Raw genomic sequence first — 25,923 nt, forward strand, 5'->3', positions numbered from 1 at the left:
GGAATGCTGTGTTGAGGTTCTGATATTCATGCGGTATGGACCAAAAATGCCAAATACCTAAAGTGCATCAGGAATCAAGGCCAGCCTTGAAAGACCATTCAGTTGTTGGTGCAGGTCAGTTTTTCACAGTTTGTCTTGAAATACTTTGGTGGATGGTGAATGTGTAGTCAGAGAATGTCTCCTGTGGGGACTGTGTCAACTAAAACGTCTTAACTTCTCATCCAGACTAAAGCCAGTGTGTCTCTTGTAATAAGAGATGTGGAAATCAGATTGGCAGATTGACAAACTGAAATGTGTTTGGAGACACGAGATCCTGTGCTTCATATTTCCTCCAAGTCTTTAGAAGAACTAGAAAAGCATTGAAAATATGTACCAGCTAAAAGAAACTTCTTCAGTCCCACTGCTTCACTTAAATTCTGCCAAATGTCCCAGTCCACTGCCACATTAGTAATTCTAATTCATATGGCATCGTATGAAAATGTCCAACATTAAGAATTACCGATCTGGGGGCGTCCGCTGGCCTAGCGGTCGAGGCGCATACCACATATAGGCGCAATGGCGCATGCCTGACAGCGTGTTGCGGGTTCAAATCCCGATCCCGACGACCTTTGCTGCAAGTTATTCCCAGTCTCTCTCTCCCTGTTTCCTGTCAATCTCCACTGTGTCCTATATCAATAAAGGCAGTAAAGCCCCAAAAAGTCTTAAAAAAAGAAAATTACTGATCTAGCTAGCTTATCTACTAGTGACGTAATGAGTCAGAAAGTAATGCGTTGTAAGCATGTAAATCCCCTATTTCGGCGTGAGACATCGCCATACAATGACGTAGAAATCACACTTTAGCCTCCCCCTGAATTGTCTTCATCTTCCGTGCCCTGTGCATGCCATGCATGAGACTGATCTTTCAAGGGTCTCCATCCCAAATGAATAAAACACATGGGAGGCTGCTCATAAATCTAGAGAGTGTGGATAATTTACCACCTGTTTCTTTATGTTGATGGTGTGCAACTGAAAATAGAGAGATCTGTTTTCCTCATAGAAGATAGAAAGACCATATAGGACTATTGTAAAGTCAAAGTCAAGCTGGCTGTCTTGTGCTGCTGTCTGTGCCGAGAAATGACAAGTCACTTCCTTCATATTGGCTTTTTCTCCTACTTTGTCCCATGTTTGGTAGACACTAGACAGAATTGCTGAGTGACTGTGAAATCTTATTCTACTGGCGCCGTGGGCGATGATATGAGTACCTACCGCCAGTCAAGGAGAAAGCCTCGGCCACAATAAGCCATCACTTAAAACACTGATATCCAATTCAAATGAACAAAACATCCCGTATAATTTGAGACGGCAAGATGGCACACGTTACGTGGCAGCCAGGAGACCGACTGATATGCGGAGAGTGGCTGTTTAAAAATACGAGCTCTTAATGCCTCTCTCGGCCTTAGACTGAGAAATGTAGACGGATGACAACAAGGTCACGCTACCATGATCCTTCTCTGACTGTTGGGAGTGATGGGCAGAATGAACAGAGCTCGGAGAGGACAACATGCTCTCTAGTCTGTGGGGTGATTTCATTCACTGTTGTCAGAGAAACCCCATGAGATGCTATAGTGACATTTTTATGACCATCCCTTGGGTTCATACACTCACTTTCTGGCATTTATACGATTGTTCACGTTGTTATAGTTCACTTGTGTGCAGAATGAGGAAACAAATGTCTTTTAAGAAAGACTGCCTTGCCTTAGAACTAATGGAGTTGGCATTTATGAGATCAGATAAGAGGTAAATGTGAAGCACAGTACTGTAAGTGTAGTCATTGTAATGGAAATGAGTATTTTCACTTTTTCTTTTCCCTGCTCAGTGGCCTTGTGGTTAGAGTTAGTCGATTATAAAAATTGTTTATTTAATAAAATGAAGGATAAAATGGGCTATCTATTCTATTCTATATCTATTTGTTGATTGAAAAAAATTCTAGCTACTCAATCAGATTATAATAATCCATACTTACAGCGCTGATTGCAGGTAAGTCTCTGCAACATATAGCGACAGTACTGTACGTGTAAAGGAGAGGAGGAATATTTTCTGGTCCCTGGGCGGGGATGGCTGCTCAGATGGCTATTTTCTTATTAGGGGTTAAGTATGTTGCTCAGGGACACTCCGAAGCCTATACTGGGCCAAACCGTTGACCTTTTGGTGAGTCAGGGATTCATTTCGGTGAAATGTAAGGACACATTCTTTTCTTTTTTGGCTTTTCTGCCTTTATTGATATAGTATCAACTATCAAGTGAAGACTGACAGAAAAGAGGGAGCGAGAGAAGGGGAGAGACATGCATGCAGCAAAGGCCGTCATGAACGGGACTCGAACACGCAACGCGCTGTCAGGCCAAAGCCTATATGTGGCATGCGCCTGGACCACTTGGCCAGCGGGTGCCCCTAGAGGACACATTCTTAATGCACATTTGCATCTCTCTTCATTACATGGACCAAAATAAGGTCCTAGAGGGTTAAATGGGGGTAGAGGATCAGAAAGTAAAATCCTTTTTTGGGGGGGTTATGAACGTGTGAACATATCAAATCAACCCAACACTCAAGATTTGGAATGTCTACAACTCTACATAGCCGCAAAGGAGTTTTGTGATCATTTATCCATTTCTAACTTGGAGAGTTAAGCCTAACCCTGTGTAACCAAATTGATCCATACATCTCAAACTCTGAGTTAACCATGTTCAATCTGGTGCCACTCTTTTGGAGCATGAAAATTGTCCAAAAAATCTAAAAAATAGAAAAGAACATATTTATATATGTTGATCTACAAGCTCTCTATGCATCACGAGGTGAGCTTGTAGATCTGTGCGACAGCGTCCACAACAGGGCTTAAGTGGTTGAATCAACAGTGAGGGTTGGACTGTGTACCGTAGGTCCCAGGCAGGGCCTTCAGCCTCCTGTGAGCTGCATGCTTCCTGTCAGGATGTGGATTGGGTTCCCCAAACACAACCTGATCCCTGGGCAGATGTGCTGCTCCAGTGGTGCCGGGGCATGGGAGCCCAGGCAGTGTGCAGCCGGTTCGTTGTGTGTGTGTGTGTGTGTGCGTGTGCGTGTGCATGTCCGTGTGCGTGTGCGTATGTGTGTGTGTGTGTGTGTGTGTGTGTGTGTGTGTGTGTGCTTAAGTCTGCACCTGTGATTCTGGAGGAAGTATAAAGCAGAGAGGTATTTACTGGTGACAATTTGGGTGTGTGTGTGTGTGTGTTTCAAATTGAGCTTGTATACAGAGCAATTTTTTTGTTGCAAATCTGTAATTATTTTAGCAAGTTTGTATAGTGTGGCTAGCTGTTTCGTGCCAGTAAGCCACAGAAGTATACTTCCACTTATTTGGAGGGGCCCAAACAAGCCCAAAATGGGCCCAGCCGCCCCACGCCCCCACCCGCAAACTTTGAAAACCAATCGTAACAAACTAGAACGTTATCTGAAAAAGCTGATGATACGTTGTGATCACTTGACCTCAGAGATGATGTGTACCGATTTGTGTGCATTTTGGACAAAATCTGTCGGGAGTGAACATAAACTATACAACATTAGTAGCCTCACGTTACGATACTAATATACCTCGGGGCATATGCATACGCATTAGGGGCGGATGAAGTCTGGCTGCGCCAGGCTACAACATTAGTCCAATCGATCCAAGCCAGAAACACAATCGATCGATTGATCATTAAAACAAATATGCTCTGAATGTTTTTGTCAGCTGCCATGTTAAGTGGTCACACGGGTGGGCCGCGAACGCTCTCAATATTTTCAAGTGGGCCCTGATCCAGAAAAGGTTGTGAACCGCGGGCCTACAGCCAAACAAAATAAAATAAAACTGCACCTGCGCATGTAGCTACATATCATGTCACATAATTCTACCTAAATTAAGCATGTGTCAAACAATCAGTCAACAACGTAAATTAACCCTACCGTATACCATGAAATGAAGCTTCCTGCCTTTTGATCCTGCATATTGTTCAATAATTCAGGACGGTCAAATGTTTTGTGCCTTATCTATTTCTAAAAGTTTGACACTCACTTACATCTGTGCCTTTGTAAATAGGTCTTTAGTTGTCTCAGAGTTGAGAAATGGAGTGCACTGAGCTACATTATGGCCTGGGTGGTGAGTGATGATTCCGTTGAGTATTCCAAATTTATATAGCACTGGTCACAGTTATCGGTATGCTTCTGCACAGATGAGAGTGAATCAGTATAATGATGTACTTGTCAAACACAGGTCTGTCCTAAGATACAGTATGTTAACAATAGCCTGCCCCAGCCTCTGTGATTTCTGTCCAAAGCAGGAGGTGGATCCTATTGGTTCACCAATCTGAGCACCCTCCCCCTCCCCAGTCCTGGTATGGCCAATCTTACACGCCACGCACTCGTGTGCGCGTGTGTGCGTCTGCGCATGTGTGCGTGCGTGTGTGTTCAGCCTCTAGCTAAAGGTGTTCTGTGTGATAAGTGAACAGGAATATGCAAAGTAGTGTTCTGGTAAAAGCATTTAATGATATAGAGTATTATGTTCATAACAATGTCATAATATTCTCTATAACACATGGAATGACTGATCTGTAGATTACAGTCCACACTTGGCAATGAGAGCTGGGCAATGTACAGTATCGATATTATATTGATTGATATGACAATAGCATAAACTTCAGAGGATACGAATAGAGTCGAATGAGAGCGGAGCGGGCCGATTTAGATTTGAGCGTGAAGCTGTTGTTTCAGACACACGGCAAAATACTTTATTTTTATTATTTTTATGATATTTTTTTGTTGAGCGACCGGGGGGGGGGGGGGGGTTAATCAACATGAGCGAATGAGCGAGCGTTACAACAGCCCCCTGGAGCGAGGAGCGGCTTTTCCACCCACTGCACTCTCTTATACGCCTTACTTATGCTCTGGCATAAGTGTTGTCTTTTACTGGTTTTAACAACTTATGCCCTGAAATATTTAACTGCTTCTCGGTATAAGATCAGAAAACTGTAGAGCAAATTACATACAATTTAGCCTTTCTTTCCTTTTTCTATGTTATTCTTTATAGCCAAACAATGCAACCTGAAGCAGCCTTCTTGCACAACTACTGTAGGGTGTTCCATCCCAAATAATTCGAGGCAGTCCCGGTTGATGAGCAGTTGTCCTGAATCCTAAATCCTGTCCCGTAAACCCTTGTTTTTTCTTTAAAAAAAATCTTCTATTCGTCTTTTACTATTATTTTACAACTCACCCAGTCTTAACCTCTAACTGCTTATGGGGGCCCGGGCGCGTATTTATGAATGGCATCCACTGCTCCTATTAGGATGGGTAAATGCAGACGACTAATTTAATGTACAGTGTTTGACAAATACTCGTAGTTAGTAGTACAGTGGTAGTACAATACACAGTAGTACATTCAAGGCCATTCATAACCTCGCCCACCCCATACCTGTCTGACCTTGTTCACGTTGACATTCCCACCCGGTCTCTTGCAGTAAGTCTGCCTCCTCCATCAAACTGAAAGTCCTTCCAGCCCGTCTGTCCACCTTGGGGTCAACAGCTTTAAGCTGCTCTGCCCCTCACCTCTGGAATTCCCTCCCCCCTGATATTAGAAACATGGACTCAATCACCATATTCCAAACCCACCTGTTTAGGCAGGCATATGACTGACCTCTGTGTCTATCTGCTGCAAGCTGTACTATACTTTATCACTTTTTCTTTTAACTTTTGCTTTTGCTTTTAGCTTTTTGTGTATTTTGAGTGGTGCAACCACTCCCTTACGAAGCTATGTGTGTAGGTGGCTGGGTAGCTGGCTGGGTATGAGCACGAAAACAACATGGTTGTTTTTCACCACCTGTGTGCAACCTAACGCACACACAATCACACACGCACATATTAACTGTATATATGATGCTTTCGGTGTGCCAGTACAGTGACAGTACAGTACAGTAGAGGGTACAGTAGAGTGACTTCCGCACGGTAACTCTGTCATTTCTCAACCATTTTGAACGCGGGGCGGCTCGCTGGAACCGGCACCCTGGGTGCGTTCCTGTGGGTCTGGAACCCCCCCCCCCCCCCCGGAAACCCCCACACAGAGTTGCACCACTCACTTCACACAGGTGTGATTATTTTACTTGTTTTTGAATTGAATTGAGTTCTGAATCTCAACTAACTGAGCAACAATCAGCTAATCTGATTAGCACTGTTGCTGGCAGCCATTTGTCTGAGGTCAGGGTGTGCTCTTCCATACATTCCATATACTGTACACCTTCCATACATCTGTAGGGACATTAATTCTGCAGGTGTTTTTTAACCTGGGAGTGCCCCTCTTGCTCCTCCTTAACCGCACTCTGGTCACGGCCAGAAAACCTAGAAGAGGTTGATGGAGGCCTTACCGTGGAAACAGATGACCTGCTGGACGTGAAGCAGTTGAGAGGGATCAGACAAATGAATGGAGGGCTGTATGGGAGACATACGTAGGAGGTTGCGTGCACAAATATATATATACGATATATACTGTATAAGACTGCATCTAACACTCCTTTTTGCAGAGAAAGTGTCTTGTGCTTAGTTGCTGTACACTATACTGTACTGTATGTCAGTGTCCATGTGACTTTAATGTAACTGAGCCCTGCCATAATATTAATATTAATGTAATTCATTTAAGTTGTTTAAATTACTTCCATATAGTTGAATTGGCCATGTGTATGTGTATGCATGCAAAAAGTATGTATGCCTACCAGCTGCATGGGTAGCAACTCAGCGAGAGGTCACTGATTCAACCCTTGGCTTGCCCAGTCTATGTGGCCCTGAGCAAAACACTTAACCCTTAACTGCTCCCAGGGCAATTAACAAAGACTCCCGCGCTGCTCCTAATAGGTAGGATGGTTAAATGCAGAGAATGTTTTTCAAATACGTACAAGTGTCCATGAGAAAAACACCCAAACATGCAAGTAATGGCAAATGGACTCCATTTGCGGACCACTCAATAGTGCTTATAGTTTACAGTGTACTTCTCTTTCAGCCATTCACACACAACACATAATTAACACACATTAATATACACATTAATAACACATGGTACACCTTCACACACCGACGATGGAGGCAGCTATCCAATACCCAACATGCTAATCAAGAGCAGTTAGGGGTTCAGACAGTGTCTCGCTTGCTTTGACATGAAGTCAGGAGGAGCCAGGAATCGAACCTTCCAGCTCCCAATCAGAAGAGCCCAATGTCTGGGCCGTGGCTGAGCGGTCCATGCGCCTAGGCCGGTAATCCAGCCTGACGGTGTGTCGCAGGTTCGAGTCTCGAGCCCGTTGGCCTTTGCTGCATGTCTTCCCCCCATCTCTCTCCCCCTTTCCAGTCCGAAACATTACTGTACCCTATCAATAAAGGCAAAAGCAAAAACAATATCTTAAAAATAAAAGAAGAGTGTGTGGGTGTGCATGTGTGTGGGTGGGTGTGAGATTGGCTATTTTGGGTGAGCGACTCCGGTGTGCAATTAAACTCAGGTGTTATGATAAAAAGTGGCAAACAATTGCTAAAGTAGCATTCATAAAATCTGCCGTTGTGAGATATTGGTGTGTGTGTGTGTGTGTGTGTGTGTGTGTGTGTGTGTGTGTGTGTGTGTGTGTGTGTGTGTGTGTGTGTGTGTGTGTGTGTGTGTGTGTGTGTGTGTGTGTGTGTGTGTGTGTGTGTGTGTGTCGTATCACGTGCACATATCTAGTGTGGCAGAGGCCTTTGAAGCGCATGGAGGTTAAGAGGGGTCAGTGCGGGGTGGTGGGATGGGGGTTGATGTATGGCTCCATAGCAGCTCGGTGGTAGTGGTGACCCCCGCGGGGTCAGAGTGCACTCTGGATCCACTGGGGAAGATGTCTCCTTTGAGGAGGTGATTTACCATGACCACCTGGAGTAACTTATCCCCATGCTCTCCTCCTTCCTCCTCAACCCTGTCGTCGTCTGCTTGTGATGAAGATTCTACATGAAGGCCTCGGCCCACAGATGTAATAACATCTCAGTGCCGTGAAGTTGAGGCTGATTTGTGCTTTGTTGCGTGGCGGCCGTGCTGTTTGCTGAAAACAGGGGATATCTATACAAAAGCTCATAATGCGATATTTTTGGTGCACAAAGACAAGCTTCCCAGTTTTATAACAATTTACTTGTGAAAATAGGGATCTTTCAACTTTATTTTTTTTTATTTTTGATGGAATGGTTCCCCCACCAATCTGATGTAGTGGCTAAAACTGGGTGGAAACAAATGGAAAGATTGAACAAATAACCAATGCAATGTCTCATGTTCATGTCAATGACCCCCATATTTACTATATATTTGCCTGTGACCCCCATGTGAAAAGACTTTGTGCCAGGGACCCCCATAAGGGAAAAACTTTCAAAAACCTTCAAATATTTTCCTCATTTTGCTGAGATCCCCTGGAACCCTCTCAATGACGCCATTTGAGAACCGGTTTAGGCTACTGTATATTTATCTTTCAGAGAAATTGAGCTGCTACATCAGCAGACTCACATACTGTAATAGTACCTGCAAGAGATCACTGCATTCTTCTTTCTTTTATGAAGGTATTGAGTTGACCCTGGCATCTTATCAAGGTTCGCTATGTTTTGCTAGAAGTTAAATTGATTGATTCATTGATTGATTTTATTTTGTGACATACAGTAAAAAGAGCACAGAGTACTTTCCGATATACAGTCAATGCATCACTGAAGATGAAAACACAAGAAAGCCTGCCGGCTTATGCAGTCCTCAAAGATTGAGACTTCTACTGCTAATAATTAAATTAATAATATAATGTTATAAATTAAGGAAAGCTTTTTAAGCACTTAAACCCTCTTTATAAGTAAAACGGATCTGAGTTGGCACTGTACTTGGTGTGCTCTTTTTCCCCCGATCTACAATTTCACAAGGAGTCACATTGTGATTGTTCCTTCCAGAATTTAGAACACGCCCACCCCATCCATTGAGTTCAATGGACAGGTGGCGCCATCTTGTGAGGTTTTCAGCTATTACTTTCAATGGTGTGTGACATGATGTCACATACTCTTTCATTATAGGGATGCTGGGGCTCAAGTGGTTAAATTGGTTACTGTTAAGCTGTCACTGAAGTTGGGGGGTGGTACGCTATATTCAGGAAGTGTGTGTGTGTGTGTGTGTGTGTGTGTGTGTGTGTGTGTGTGTGTGTGTGTGTGTGTGTGTGTGTGTGTGTGTGTGTGTGTGTGTGTGTGTGTGTGTGTGTGTGTGTGTGTGTGTGTGTTAATATAAGTGTTAGTGCATGTGTAGGCCTACCTAGTTAGTGGAATAGCCTCTGGAATGTGTGGGGGATGTGGATCAGGTTTCGGGGTGACCTTGGGAGAGTCCTGTAGCCGACACAACACCAGTCTGTGTGTGTGTGTGTGTGGGTGGGGGGGGCGGGCGGTCGGGTGATTGAGTGTTGGATGGGTGTGTGCATGTACTGTACGTCTGTGTGTGTGTGTGTGTGTGTGTGTGTGTGTGTGTGTGTGTGCGAGTAGTTGGTGTATGTGTGCATGTGCATGGATGCATGTGTGTTGGGGGTGAATGTGTATGTGTTTTATGTCTGTGACATGTGCATGTTTGGGTTTGTGCATGTGAACGTCAGTGTGCGTTATTCATGCATATGTATCTGAGAGGTGGAGGTACTTGAAATAAGACATCCTCCCTTATTTGGAAACTAAAAGACGTCTCCCTTATTGAACTGATTTTTGGGAATCAATCAATGACACGCAGTTCAAACAGGTTGTATACTTTATACTATAATTCAGGTTGTTGCACTTAAACCCCACTAGACCTGAGTTGTCTCATATCTCTCTAAGAAAAGCCGATCTCTGTGAACTTGTAGATCTCGTCTCATTCTCCCCCTGGGGTTCAAGTGGTTAATATACAAAAACTGTACATACACAGTGAGATTCTATCTTTTTCTGGGCGTCCCTTATTTTTCTTAGAAATATGGGACGCTCGGCCGGGGTGTTCCTTATTTGAATTTCAGGTAGTTGGCAACGCCATACGAGGATAAACAAACAGTAATGGAGAAATAAAAGCCTCAGTTAAATGAAAACTGAGGATTGTTACTGTGCACTGTATCCAGTGATTCAATCGCAGGTACATGCTCCAGAGAAGCCCTGCGCCATTTTGTCAGCATTAGAACCTAATAAAACGGTGTGACTTTAAACTTGGATGATTTATTTTTTTATATTTCTTCGCCGAAAAGAGAGTGGTGTTTAGGCCCAGAAAGAAAAGCTCTTTGTTAAACAAGGCTTGATGTAACTGAGATGGAGTCGCCCTGGGTTTCCCGCTGGCTTAACATCCCATAGACTCTTTAATAGTCTGTCGAACACACAGCAACTCTGTAGTAAACCTGCCCTTACACACCATGCATGAAGAACCTCGCCAGCATCACACACACACACACACACACACACACACACACACACACACACACACACACACACACTTGCCCACATACAGTACATGCACGCACGCACACATGCACAGTCACACACATACTATACATTGACACTGTCAATGTAAGGGTAATTACAATAGCAATAGCTTGCTTCACACCAAGTCCCTGCATCCCAATTCTCACCTGGTCCTGGTTCCTATCACTTTAGCTTTATTAAGTGGTTAATTGGTACGCTGTAAATAACGCGATGCGATTGCTTTTCGTGTGAGCTGTCATGGCACTGGCCATGTACCGTGTGCTGGGATTTTCCCTCTTTCTCCTTCGCTTACAAGACAAATGACAACACTGATCTGGAATGGATGAAGCTTTCCTGTTGACTCCCTCTGTGGAAAAAAGGAGCCTCTCTCTGTTATGTTCTCTCGCCTTTATGCGAGTTTCAATAAAACAAAAACTGAATCACAACTGAATCGTAGGCCCTGACATATCCATGAAAGGGAGCCCTTCTTTGTTTTTCCACATTTGTAGAGCAGATAGACAGATGAAATGGAAAGTGTGATGGAGCAGTGGTTCTCCACGTGGTTATAGACTCATGTCTGTAACTCTGAGCATGGACAGAATTCAATGAACACTGGAGATTTTACAGTATGCTGTAGACTTCTGGGGTGTCGGAGATAAAAATCGTATTAAATGGGGGCCCGTGGCCTCAGTCATATCAAACCGGGGATCCTTGAAATTAAGAAACAGTTAAGAATCTGTAAGATGGAATACCCATGGCCAGAGCCGGGGAGTGTCAGCACCTTTCTGCAAACTTGCTTTCAATGTTTCAAATAACACAGATTAGAGTGGACAGACAGACACAGTGTACTGCTTAAAGAACTCTCTGTCTCCCATGCCAGGCTCTGCCTTGGCATTATTATCAAACACACACCCACGTACTGTATGCACACATGCGCCGGTGTGCACACGCGCGCAAACACACATACTGTACACTCACTCCCTGGCTGGAATCGAATACATGTTTAATGTCCTCACAGATTGGTTGATAGTCGACAGACATACAGTACAAGATTCAGATAGTAACTAGGCCATGGGTTGGTTTTCTTTTGTAGAGGATTTCACTATGATTCCACGAAGAACCATGCTTAATAGGGTCTTGTTTTATTTGTTTTTTGCATATGAAGAAAGATTTTCAATACTACTGTGTGCAGTAACTTAATTTCTTCTCATGTGGAACTTGTCTTTCCTGCTGTGACAAGTGGCATAGTTGTGCACAGAGCACATGGTGGTTTAAGTGTCTTGGACTATGTAGAATGCTGAGAGTAGATCAGATAGAGATGGACAGACAAAGGCAGATAAGGAGTGTGTTTGCCCTGATGAAGTTCTGCAGCATGTGCACCTCAGAGCCTTGTGAAGAATCATTTTTTGAGTATTATCTTGTCCCAGAGGTATGGACTCTAATATATTTACCGTAACTTGAACTAATATCACACTTAAAGGACGACTTAACCACTTTTCAACCTATGCTCAATTGGTCACTAATGTCCATAAAATAGCAATAGCAATTCTGTACTGGCCATAATATATGGAGCGTGTCTTGAGTTCACAGGGTTTGATGAGGTCAGATCAACATGTGGAATGTCAGAACAGGTCAGCTCCATATATGGAGATCTAAGGTTGGCAGTGGGGTCAGTGTCTTGAGTGTACAGGGTTTGATGAGGTCTGGCCATATATGGAGTGTGTCTTGAGTGTACAGGGTTTAAGGGGTCAGATCAACATATGGAATGTCAGAACAGGTCAGCTCCATACAGTATATGGAGATCTACGGGTGGCAGTGTCTTGAGTGTACAGGGTTTGATGAGGACTCTAGTTTTTTTGACTTGACTTGATGTCTTGATCACTATAACTTGTGACTTTAGCCTTTTTTCCCCACCTTTGTGGTAGGAACTTGAGACTTATTTGTTATTTGCAGATCTGTGACTTACTCGCACCTCTATCCAGTCTTCAGGACAGGAGAACAACTGGCCTGGCTGGCTTTCTAACAACAGTCACCTTTACGGACATGCAACTAATGCAATTACATTAAAACACTTGTAAGCAACAAATATAGCAAAGAATTATTCATTTTGACTCGGTGCGATTATGATACATAAACTTTGAAACACCTTGGATCACTACGCACACAAAAAACCACTCGTGGACTAGATCTTTTTTCTGAGATGGCTTGTGTAGGAACAACTCTACACGTTGTTCTGTTAACACTTTCAGGCTTGAGCAAGTCCAGGGCACAATATTTATCCTGTTCCTATATCCTAAGTGGATGCACATGTATCTTGTGACTATGTGACTGACTAAGTGTGTATGTTGCTCCAGGAATATGAGGGAATGTTATGGTACAGTAGTTCACTCATATGTATGACATGGTGGGAGTTGTATTTCTCCTTAGAGCATAAAGAATACATTCACCCATTGACTTATCATTTTACCTTCCTTCCAGCCATAAGAACACCCACAGTGATGAAGCCCAGTGCTGTTACTTTTGGTTTTCTCATGGAAATATTTTTGTGTGCCCTCCACACTGGTGTGTGACTGAGTGGATAAAAGTGTACATGACTGGAAAAGGCGAGGTTTGCTGCTAACTGGAGCGCTCTAGTTTTTCTAGTAAATGATATGAGGAGGCCCTTGTTCTGCTGTGCGGTTCGGTTGACTCTGAGGTGCTAGTATTATTATTAGTATTGTTATGGTTTATCTGATTGGGGAGATATAAATACACATTGACAAATTGGTATATGAACTATCAGATGTGTTATTATACCATAGTAATAATGTTAAGCACGTCCCGAGGACGGCTTTTAAGACGGTGGAAAATAAATGTAAAAAGGCAAAGAAAACTTTGTTACATACTGTAGCAAAAGCATAAAATATACAATTAGCCTATAGTTGACAGCTTGACACACAATGAACTAATATAAAATTATAGAAAATAATCACAACATTATGCACAAAACAATTGACCTAATATCTCATTTATGCTTTGCCATGATGGCCGAAAATAGCCAACGTACTGTTCACAACTTTGTTACATACTGTAGCAAAAGCATAAAATATACAATTAGCCTATAGTTGACAGCTTGACACACAATGAACTAATATAAAATTATAGAAAATAATCACAACATTATGCACAAAACAATTGACCTAATATCTCATTTATGCTTTGCCATGATGGCCGAAAATAGCCAACGTACTGTTCACAACACGTTGCACGCGTTGTGAGCTTGTAGGTTCGCTATTTTCAGCGCGCAGCGACGAAGTAAGACTCCGGCTTAAGCAGATCCACACTCTCATAGCCAAACTAATGCAAGGCTCGTGCCATGCAACTGCGAATGTGTGTTTTTGTCTAATGGAGGAAATAGGTGTGAGGGTGGAGAATTCTGTCTCAGACAACAGCCCAGGGCTACATTAAAATGTCTCCTTTTCACACAGCTTGTCATGGGCGGGGGCAATTAAACTATATGGCTGTAATATACAACACCAATTAAGGAGATTAACGTTGACATGCTCTGTGTGGTGTTGACTTGCAGTGCCGTACATACATTCATATTTGTAGTTGGACGGGAGGGCTCAGTTCCATTAAAGTCACATAGTGATAAACACTGACATACTGTACAGTATACTGTAGTGTACAGTAAGCACAAGACACACTGACTGTTGACCTTCTCTGCCAAAAAGATTGTTAGATATATAGTCTTAAATATTGCAGTGACATGCCACAAACTCTTTTCCAACAACTTCTCTTAAAAGACCAGTGTGCACATGCACACACATACGCCCGCAGATACGCAAGTACGGCGCAAGCACACACACGCACACGCGAACACACACACACACACACACACACACACACACACACACACACACACACACACAAACAATCACGTTTGTATTACTGCACTTGTGAGAACATGAACATCTTAAGATGGCGATTTTATGAATGCCTTTTTTTTATTGCCCGTCGTTCAGGCAAATCAGGCATAACTCTGACCCCAACCCCTAAACCTAACCTCTAAATGCCTCATCATAATCCTAACTTCAACAACCATTTCTCTTGTGAGAAGTTTTGAGAACCAGGAAAATTGTCCTCCCAATATCAATTTCCCAAATTCTGCTATACGTGGGGACATTTGGCATTTATATACGCACGCACGCACGCACTCACGCACGCACGCACGCACGCACGCACGCACGCACGCACGCACGCACGCACGCACGCACGCACGCACGCACGCATGCACCTATGCACGCACGCACGCACGCACGCACGCACGCACGCACGCACGCACGCACGCACGCACGCACGCACGCACGCAGGCACTCACGCACGCACGCACGCACGCACGCACGCACGCACGCACGCACGCACGCACGCACGCACGCACGCACGCAGGCACTCACGCACGCACGCACGCACGCACGCACGCACGCACGCACGCACGCACGCACGCACGCACGCACGCAGGCACTCACGCACGCAGGCACTCACGCACGCACGCACGCACGCACGCACGCACGCACGCATGCACCTACGCACGCACGCACGCACGCACGCACGCACGCACACACACACACACACACACACACACACACACACACACACACACACACACACACACACACACACAGCACAAAGAGGTCTTTCTGGTGTAGCAGTGTAGTTGTGCCTCCAGACTCGGGGCAGGTACATAGAGTCTGGCCCAGAACAGCGGGGTTGCTTTCAACAACACATGCTCACACTTTCTGTGGCTAGCGGTTGCCATGACAACGGTGTACAGCTAGGGCACAACGCTCATGCTCATACTGTATGTTTTTCAAACAGCCCCATTTGAAAATAACATGAATGTCATTTTGATCGCCTGATTTATTCTCCCTCTAATTTACCTCAGTTACGTGTACTTAAGTTTTACTGGTGCTTTGGCAAAGACAGCAGAATCCAGTGGTTCTCAAACTATTTTAAATTCAAGGAACTGGAGTGTACACATGGAACCAAATGGATCCTTACAGGTCCTTTTGGTTCCATTTGTACACTCTTAAGAGTTGCAGACCCGCCAGGGTCCATTTGGACGCCAACCCAAGGAACCCAGAGGGTCCCTTGACTCTAGTTTGAGAACCTCTGTGACAAGTGGTCGTGCCTCCAGCACCGACCCACAAGCTCACAGCATGTCTCATCATGGATGCATTGTGAGCTTGTAGATCAGCTATAAAAAAAAGAAATCTGATAAGATTTCTTTTACAAATAATGAAATATTTGGCTAGAATGATATGCCAAACAGAAAAATAACCCACACATTAGCCAAAAGGGGGGATATCTTTTTTTCCATTGGCAGGTTCTTGTTTCCATTGTGGTCCATTGGTTTTGATTTATTTTCTCTTCTATTTATACTCTCTTCCTGAAAACGACTAAAGAGCTTGCCACAAAACCAAATGTACTGTATAACTCACTGTACAACTGTAAAGCTGTGATGTGACAGCTCTCTAAGATGACAGGGGTTTAACCCCTGGAATGCATCTGTGTTACTTTAGCATTTTAACCATTATCTTATACTTTAGCTATTGAAAAATAGCAGATATACAAGTAGCACGGCACACCATAGACTGTGTGTACAACGAGGGTAGAGATCGACCGTGTACATCTGCTTTTTTTGAAAAATTCAACCACTGACATTGAAGCAGTTTTTTCAGAAAACTGTTAGGATTTAAGAAGACATTTTGTAGAGTCTGGTCTCTAGGTCTCAATGGTTTAACTGTCTGTTATGTCTCTGTGGTCCTCTCCAGCCAACGTGTTGGACACCATGCTGGTGAGGAACGCGTGGAAGGTGCAGTCAGAGCGACGGCAGGAGGACGGCGGCAGCAGCACAGTGGTCCCTCAACACATGATCTGGTGTCACTGCTACCACCACTGCCCTGACAACTCCCTCAATGACACGTGCATGTACGTACCGCACTGTACAGAGGACATTGCGTGCGTGGGACACACACACACACACACACACACACACGTGCGAGCATATACTGTACAGTACTGTACATACAGTGTACAGAGACACACGTACGCACCCCACCTTATCTGAGCTACCTGCGCATCCATCTGCTGGGTGAATGCAGAAAAGTAACTCACTCTATTTCGGAGGCGAGTAAATGCTCCCCTTCCCCTAATAGTACAATTATTTTATACAATCAAGCAAGTTTTCTTTAAGAACTGTAGTTAACTGAACGGAAGTAGACCAATTCATCACGCACTCACAAACAAACTGTAGACATACCGTTGGTGGTGATGATGATGGTGAAGACGGTTACGATAGTGACCATAGCGTGTCGGTGGCTGTCTCTTCCCAGAACCGACGGTTACTGCTTCACCATGGTGGAGGAGGAGGATGGCGGCATGGCTGTGCGCACGGCAGGGTGTCTGGGCCGCGACGGCTCTGAGTTCCAGTGCAGAGTAAGTCCTATTATGCTTCATTTATAATTATTCTCCCATTGTCCCACACCGAATATAGCTGTTTTAGACACTCGCACAACTCGTTGCGATGTGAGCGATTTATAGGTTCATTGAAAATAACGGAGGCAGCGGTTTTGACGCGCGGCGTTCACAGACGGTGTATCTGTGTGTGTGTGTGTGTGTGTGTGTGTGTGTGTGTGTGTGTGTGTGTGTGTGCACTAACACGTAAGTCTTTGTAAACACATAAACATTTTATTATATAAGGTTTTATTCACTAAAACGGATTTAAACTTTAATGGAAGAAATGTGTGAGGAATTGGTTGTAAAGCCGGCTCTCCGAGATATATAAGTGCTGTTGTAAATATTCTTTAGACCTGCAAGTATTTGTAAATCTCACTGTGTGTGTGTGTGTGTGTGTGTGTGTGTGTGTGTGTGTGTGTGTGTGTGTGTGTGTGTGTGTGTGTGTGTGTGTGTGTGTGTGTGTGTGTGTGTGTGTGTGTGTGTGTGTGTGTGTGTGTGTGTGTGTGTGTGTGTGTGTGTGTACCAGGACACACGTAATCCTCGTCCTAGGAGAGCGATTGAGTGCTGTACAGATGACTTCTGCAACAGAGACTTGCATCCTACTTTGCCACCACTGAGGACCCCTGGTAAGATGTCTCACACACACGTTCATACAATGAAGAGAAGACACATTACTATGAACTTCATAATCATTTCTACTGGCTATTAAAAGTTATAGACTGGAAACTGGATTGTATCCGAGTTTACAAAAGACGTGGGTAAAAAACTACTTCTAACTTCTAAGTGTGGTTTGACTTAGAAGACCAAACCGACTGATCATGTGGTCAACATGAACCCTAGTCTGAACAAGTTTTGAGAATAGTGCCCCGTGTGTAACTGGTCAAGTATATAGACTAGTGTATAATGACAACAAGAGAACGGTGAGCGACACTTGAATTTCATTGGCTATCGCCTAATCGCCCGCTATGTCGCCCCAAAAGATAAATTATTGTCATCTTTCCGGGCGACGTTCCTCCGCCCACTTATCGACCATGGCCTGTTCGCCTGCTATCACCAGTAGTTGCCGGGTCCCATTGACAAATAATGCACCCGCTGTTTAATACGCACTGTGAGGGGACAGCCCTAACACACAGTGCACACACACACACACACACATGTGCGCACGCACATACTGAAATCCTACCGCTTTATAGCGCGAGTGGCTTTTAGAGTGCGCTCACTCACGGAGTCCATACTGGGGTGTGATGGGTAGTGACAGTTTAAACTGTTACAAACCACAGTGTGGTGCTGGAGTGAAGTGGCGCATGCTGCTCTGGGGTCAGAGGGGGAGAGAGAGAGAGAGAGAGAGAGAGAGAGAGGGCACTTGGAGAGAGAGAGAGAGAACGGCAGGTGAAACAGAGCCTGCAGACTTGGCTTGTTTCTCTCACCCTCTAATGAAAAGGACAGCCTCTCCCCAGGGCCTGCTTGAGTTTCCTGCCCCAGCACACGGATGTGAGATATCTGTCCATCTGTCACTCTGTTACACACCAACATTCTCTCTCTCTGTCTTTGTCTCACTCTCTCTCTCTCTCTCTCTCTCTCTCTCTCTCTCCCCCTCACACACACACACACACACACACACACACACACACACACACACATGCACGCACATGCTCACTCACAGTCTCACACAAAGTTTGTCCTTCAAAGTAATAAATCAACGATGACTAATTCATTTGTCAAACTGAAACATTGTTAACCGCTTCAATCCGTGTCTACTACAGACCAGTGCAGACCATGTGACATCAGTATGTGACAACACTTGTGCACGCGCATGCGCACGTGTGTGTGTGTTTGTGTGTGTGTGCGTGTGCGTGTGTGTGCGTGCGCTATATATGTGTGTGTTTGATTGACAGCGGCCTGGCAGAAAGGTTAGAGCCCCAGAGCTGCTGCAGGCCTCTGGGGTTGCCATAGCGATGTCGATGTGATGTCATTGTGACACCTGATCTGTTGGATTCAGGAAGGGGATGTGATCGATCATGCACTGGGAGGGGGAGGGAAGTGGGGGCAGGTTGGGGGGTGGGGGGGGCATAGAATGGTCAAAGCGCTTGGAAATGATAGCATGATTATTATTTTTTTATATGTTTTTATCCCACGGTTTTGTAACCGATTTTTTCACAATTATCTAATGTAATCCTGGGCTCTACACTCCCTCTGCCAACCTGGGGAGAGCAACGGACTGACCTCATGTTTCCTTCAAGTCACCTGACAGGGGGGAATTTCCCCAGTTGGATGTAACGTGTGGAAGGAACACATTATTCCAACATGTTCCTTTCCCCTCCATCAGGCGTCCACAGCTGGCCAGGGCAGGGGAGGCAGTATAGAGACCAGGATTACTGCATGTTTTTTGTGAGGGTATCTATCTACCCGGAGAACATGCCGATTGCACGAATGTTGTTGTGATTGCAATAGTGTGGTTCTCAAACCTCTTCATTTTAAGAACCACCATAACCCTGACACAAGAGACTTTATTGTTTAGTTCAGCGGTTCTAAATATTTTTCTTATTTCAAGTACACCCAGTTTGATATGGATTAGCGGCGTTATAGCCCATGTTTTTTGAAATTTTGAAAAAAATAGTTATCCTCGTTTCTCATCATTTTGGACCATGGGCTATAGCCCATATCGTACGGCATACTATAGCGTGCCGTTTTTCATCATTTTTGATGATTTGACAAAAATGAAAAAAACGATGGGTTATAGCCCATGTTTTTTGAAATTTTGAAAAAAAAAGTTATCCTCGTTTCTCATCATTTTGGACCATGGGCTATAGCCCATATCGTACGGCATACTATAGCGCGCCGTTTTTCATCATTTTTTATGATTTGACAAAAATGAAAAAAACGATGGGTTATAGCCCATGTTTTTTGAAATTTTGAAAAAAAAAGTTATCCTCGTTTCTCATCATTTTGGACCATGGGCTATAGCCCATATCGTACGGCATACTATAGCGCGCCGTTTTTCATCATTTTTGATGATTTGACAAAAATGAAAAAAACGATGGGTTATAGCCCATGTTTTTTGAAATTTTGAAAAAAAAAAGTTATCCTCGTTTCTCATCATTTTGGACCATGGGCTATAGCCCATATCGTACGGCATACTATAGCGCGCAGTTTTTCATCATTTTTGATGATTTGACAAAAATTAAAAAATTAAAAAAAAACGATGGGTTATAGCCCATGGTTTTTTTTATTTTGAAAAAAAAAGTTATCCTCGTTTCTCATCATTTTGGACCATGGGCTATAGCCCATATCGTACGGCATACTATAGCGCGCCGTTTTTCATCATTTTTGAGGATTTGAAAAAAATGAAAAAATGAAAAAAACAATGGGTTATAGCCCATGTTTTTTTTAATTTTGAAAAAAAAAGTTATCCTCGTTTCTCATCATTTTGGACCATGGGCTATAGCCCATATCGTACGGCATACTATAGCGCGCAGTTTTTCATCATTTTTGATGATTTGAAAAAAATGACAAAATGAAAAAAAACGATGGGTTATAGCAGGGGTTCCCAAACTTTTTTGGACCAGGTACCCCTTTTGGGGTAGATATTTTTCCAGGTACCCCCTCATCCTCGCAACACGGATAACAAATAAATGTATACGTCTAAATGTAGACGTTTAAATGTAGACGTCTAAATGTATACAGACGTCTAAATGTAGACGTCTAAATGTAGACGTCAATGTAGACGTCTAAATGTGTACGTCTTCTCTTATGGGGGTCCCTGGCATATCTTTTCAAATGGGGGTCCACGGGCTAAGTAGTGTCAATTTGGGGGTCCTTGACATGAAAAAGTTTGGGAACCACTGCTTTAAACACTCCCCCTGGAACTCCCTCAGGTACCCCTGGGGGTCCCCGGACCCCACTTTGGGAACCACTGGATCAGCCCACGCGGAACCCCATTAAATACGGTTATTTTATCTCTGGGATTCCAAGCTACATTGTAAATCCTAACTTGAGTGTACAAGTGGAATCAAGTGGATCCATTTTGTACATTTGGTTCCTGGCTAACAATTATGCAGCTGGGGAGGAACCCTGGACACCTGGAAACGGTGCTAGAGTCTTCAGGAAATGTCTCATGGAGGGAGAGAGAGTCCTGCAGCAGGCAAAGACATAGAAATTGCGCCCTCTTGAGGCTATTTACCAGTTCAATGTAGGCAACAATGACCAGATCACAAGACACTGTTCTGTTTATTCCTTGCAGATTACGTGGACAACAGTATCCACCATATGGCTCTTTTTATATCAATCACCGTCTGCAGCATCATCCTCGGTGTCATCCTCATCTTTTGCTACTTCAGGTAAAAAGCAACGACACAAAAACAAACACGCACAATGTTGTACACAGCCTACTATAGAAGCATGCCAGCTGAGAAGTGCAGAAAATGCAGCAGGCATTATCTATATCTATATAATATACGTGTCCTCATGTAATCACACCACCCGGCAGGTATAAGCGCCAGGAGTCGCGGCCACGCTACAGTATTGATCTTGAGCAGGATGAGACCTTCATCCCCCCTGGAGAGTCTCTGAAAGACCTAATAGAACATTCTCGGAGTGTTGGGTCCGGCTCAGGGTCAGGACTCCCTCTATTGGTAAGAACACATCATTGCATGTTAACCATGTTAATGTTAAGCTGGGGTTAGAAGTGCAATGAACACTAATGCCTGAAGCCTGGAAAATGGAAATAGCTGATCAGCAAGCTCACAACATGTCGCAGTGCGACGTGTTGTGAGCTTACAAAGTAGATCGGCTATTTTTGGCACACGGCACCAGGCCAGGGCACAGCTAAGCATGATATAAATGAACATCCTGAGTGCAAACTGTAGTTTATGGGTTGTTAATGCTTCTGCACATTGAGACATGGTTACTGTAAATTAATGGGAATTTCGTATGCACGTATCTTTAATGTCGCCTGCAGTTGATCAAATGCATTAGAAAGCATTAACGGCGATCATTCATAATGATGTCTTAATGCGTTCCTGCCACCAGGTGCAGCGCACTATCGCTAAACAAATCCAGATGGTGAAACAGATTGGAAAGGGACGCTACGGGGAGGTGTGGATGGGCAAGTGGAGAGGAGAGAGAGTGGCGGTCAAGGTCTTCTTCACCACAGAGGAGGACAGCTGGTTCAGAGAGACGGAGATCTACCAAACCTTCCTGATGAGACATGACAACATATTGGGTAAGGTGTGTGTGTGTGTGTGTGTGTGTGTGTGTGTGTGTGTGTGTGTGTGTGTGTGTGTGTGTGTGTGTGTGTGTGTGTGTGTGTGTGTGTGTGTGTGTGTGTGTGTGTGTGTGTGTGTGTGTGTGTGTGTGTGTGTGTGTGTGTGTGTGTGTGTGTGTGTGTGTGTGTGTGTGTGGAGGGGTATATCACTGTGCTGTACTGTACTACATTCAGAATCTTCATGAAGTAAATCCATTAATGTCTCCACAACAGATGCTGCAACATCTCACTTGAACTTTCCCAGTTTGACTTGTGTGTGACTCTTTCTGGTTGGACCTTCCACAGTCTGACCTCTGGAAATCTAAAGGAAACTGAGTCAGCATACTGTATTATAAACACTTGGACCCTAGCTTACTAGGGAACATTCAAAGAAAATAGGTGGACATTTGGGGAAAAGCAGAAATAGCAGATCTATAAACTCACATGTCACGTTGTGATGCATTGTGAGCTTGTAGATCTGTGAGCTCATAGATCAGCTATTTTCAGTGAAGAGATTTGATAGCGGGAGAGAAGGAGGGGACCAAGTACAGACCACTGAGGGACCCGGTCAACAACATATATAGGGTTTAAGTCAGGGCAATTTGACACAGGGACCTCAAATGACTTGAAGTTGAGAGCTGCAAGACTGTGTGTGACAGCAAAAATTAACAAAATGTTCATTGTTAACCGGTTTATGATGCTTTAGAAGTGCTGTTTGACGTTAACAATACCTCCTTCGGTCCTTCGGGGACGGTTGTAGAGATTTTGGCAGAGCATTATGTATCCATATCAGGAATGATGATGCTGATTACCATCAAGTCAAAAACCCCTTCAAAGCAACAGTCAATGCCCCACGGGTCCATTTGGACTTTGAACACTGTCTCCATAATCCACAATGGGGGACACATGGGTCCAACATTCCATGCATAATTGCATATGGACAGTAAACCAAGTTTGAAACTTGACATTCGTGTCCAAATGTGTGTGAATATCAGGGGCAGCATGCAGTCATCGACACTCTAAGCATAACAACATGGGTGGTCTGGGTGTCATTATTGCCCAGGGTGCTCAGTTCATCCAGCTCATGGCTTAACAGTGAGATATCACGAGTAAGACGCGCAAACGCGGGAAGCGAACGCAGCTCGTACATATTTGGGTTTTGGACGTATAGCTGCTTTGGGGACTCCTTATATGGTTATGGCTGAGTCATGGTGACGTAACAGCGGGACAGACACTTGCATCAATCACAAACAAATCACTCAGCTCCATATATGGGCACAAAAGCGGGACAGACAGACACACAGACAGACAGACACACAGACAGACAGACAGACATGATCTGCTAGGTCTCATAGTAAGTGCTCACTGCGTTCGCAACAATGGAACGGATGTTGTATCAGGTGTTACATCACAGTGTGAGGCTGTTGTGCGTGCGTGCGTGTGCATAACTCATGTTTCCCAGACCCAGTGTTGATTTCGTCGACTAATACTATAACAAAAATAATTCGTCGACTACCTTTTTTCACTGCAGAAAACTAAATGGAAACTAAATGAAAACTAAGCTATGATGACTAAGACTAAATATATTGTCAATTTCGTCAAAAAATAAAAACTAGACTAAAATGTTAGGAAGGGACTAGTGGACAAGAGATCCGGTATAAGTCATTTTACACTTGGTTGCATGCAAATAGCAGATCTACTATCGTAATGACTGTAAAAACAGTCATTACGACGGCATCAAGGCTCGCCATAATGCATTTTAGTCTACTAAATGAACTGTAGATTTAGTCAATTAAAATCTTATGACATTTAGTCCACTAAAACTAGACTAACACATTCCAGGTGACTAAAATGTGGCTAAAACTAAATTAAAACTATTCAAGAGACTATGAACTAAAACTAAATGTGCTATCAAAATCAACACTGCCCTCCCCTCCCTCCCTCCCTCCCTCTCTCCCACCCCTCCCTCCCTCTCTCCCACCCCTCAGGCTTCATAGCAGCTGACATTAAGGGAACGGGCTCGTGGACGCAGCTCTACCTGATCACCGACTACCACGAGAACGGCTCCCTGTACGACTACCTCAAGGGCAACACCCTGGACATCAGGTCTCTGCTCAGGCTGGCCTACTCCTCCATATCGGGCCTTTGCCACTTACACACGGAGATCTACGGCACCCAGGGCAAGCCCGCCATCGCCCACCGAGACCTGAAGAGCAAGAACATCTTGGTGAAGAAGAACGGCGTGTGCTGCATAGCTGACCTGGGACTGGCTGTCAAGCTGAACAGGTACTGTAGGACAGTGTTTCCCAAATGGGGGTCCCAGGGGTCCTTCGGGGAGTTCCAGGGGGTCCCCCAGCTATGATGGGTAGTTGGGAACCAAATGGACCCATGGATGTGTAACTAATAGTGATTTTACAATATTAATTGGGGTCCCAGAGATAGAAATGCTATTAAATGGGGGTCCGTAGCCTAATGCATGTCAAACTGGACGTCCTTGAAATTAAAGAATCACTGCTAGAGCTGTAAATCTTCTCTTATGGGGGTCCCTGGCATATCTTTTCAAATGGGGATCCGCGGGCTAATTAGTGTCAATTTGGGGGTCCTTGGCACGAAAAGGTTTGGGAACCACTGCTGTAGGACAATCAGGAGGTGGCCGGTTGGGGTTCATCGCGTCAGTATACTTGACATTACTAGTTACTATTGACCACTTTCCAGTAGTATACTTACAGAAGTATACTGCCATGTAGACTCACAAGCAACAAAAACTCTTTCTTATACAATATCATAACTGTGTTAATAGTTGGCATAGTTTTCACAGTGTTGGATTACGTTTCCCTTGAGGGAGGTCGGCTAAATGATTGATGGCTTGGAACCAAAATTGTCTGTAACACTGAGATCGGTGTCTCAGAGATAAACATTTTATAGAATTGGTTGCATCGCCTAATAATACAAAAAAGACTGGGGGTCCTTGAAATGGAAAATGGTGAGAATCACTGCTCTCGCACACAATCTAATTTATAAAGACTAACCTTTCTATTCCTGTGTCTTAGTGATACCAACAAAGTGGACATCCCTCCCAACCTGCGCGTGGGCACAAAGCGCTACATGCCACCTGAAGTGCTGGACGAGACCTTGAACAGGAACTTCTTCCAGTCCTTCATGATGGCTGACATGTACAGCTTCGGCCTCATCCTCTGGGAGATCACACGCCGCTGCACGTCTGGAGGTCAGAAACAATGCTTCTTTTCGTCATTTCGTCATTTCGTCATTTTTTTCAAATCTTCAAAAATGATGAAAAACGGCGCGCTATAGTATGCCGTACGATATGGGCTATAGCCCATGGTCCAAAATGATGAGAAACGAGGCTAACTTTTTTTTTCAAAATTTCAAAAAACATGGGCTATAACCCATCGTTTTTGTCATTTCGTCATTTTTTTCAAATCTTCAAAAATGATGAAAAAAGGCGCACTATAGTATGCCGTACGATATGGGCTATAGCCCATGGTCCAAAATGATGAGAAACGAGGATAACTTTTTTTTTCAAAATTTCTAAAAACATGGGCTATAACCCATCGTTTTTGTCATTTCGTCATTTTTGTCAAATCATCAAAAATGATGAAAAACGGCACGCTATAGTATGCCGTACGATATGGGCTATAGCCCATGGTCCAAAATGATGAGAAACGAGGATAACTTTTTTTTTCAAAATTTCAAAAAACATGGGCTAT

General features: G+C 44.0%; 1 protein-coding gene across 1 annotated transcript in view; it reads left to right on the top strand.

Annotated features, from left to right (window-relative positions):
• The window catches only part of LOC308309540 (bone morphogenetic protein receptor type-1B-like), an 81,097-nt gene that overhangs the window by 51,219 nt on the left and 3,955 nt on the right, over positions 1-25,923 (top strand). Inside the window, exons 4-11 of the mRNA XM_080755433.1 lie at positions 16,269-16,425; positions 16,830-16,932; positions 17,480-17,579; positions 21,194-21,290; positions 21,440-21,584; positions 21,982-22,174; positions 24,184-24,481; positions 25,246-25,421. Coding sequence (XP_080611559.1) covers positions 16,269-16,425; positions 16,830-16,932; positions 17,480-17,579; positions 21,194-21,290; positions 21,440-21,584; positions 21,982-22,174; positions 24,184-24,481; positions 25,246-25,421 — 1,269 coding nt within the window. The remainder of the gene's footprint in view (positions 1-16,268; positions 16,426-16,829; positions 16,933-17,479; positions 17,580-21,193; positions 21,291-21,439; positions 21,585-21,981; positions 22,175-24,183; positions 24,482-25,245; positions 25,422-25,923) is intronic.

The sequence above is a fragment of the Protomyctophum bolini genome (genome assembly GCF_963924005.1).
Source record: "Protomyctophum bolini genome assembly, chromosome: 22".
Lineage (NCBI taxonomy): Eukaryota > Metazoa > Chordata > Actinopteri > Myctophiformes > Myctophidae > Protomyctophum > Protomyctophum bolini.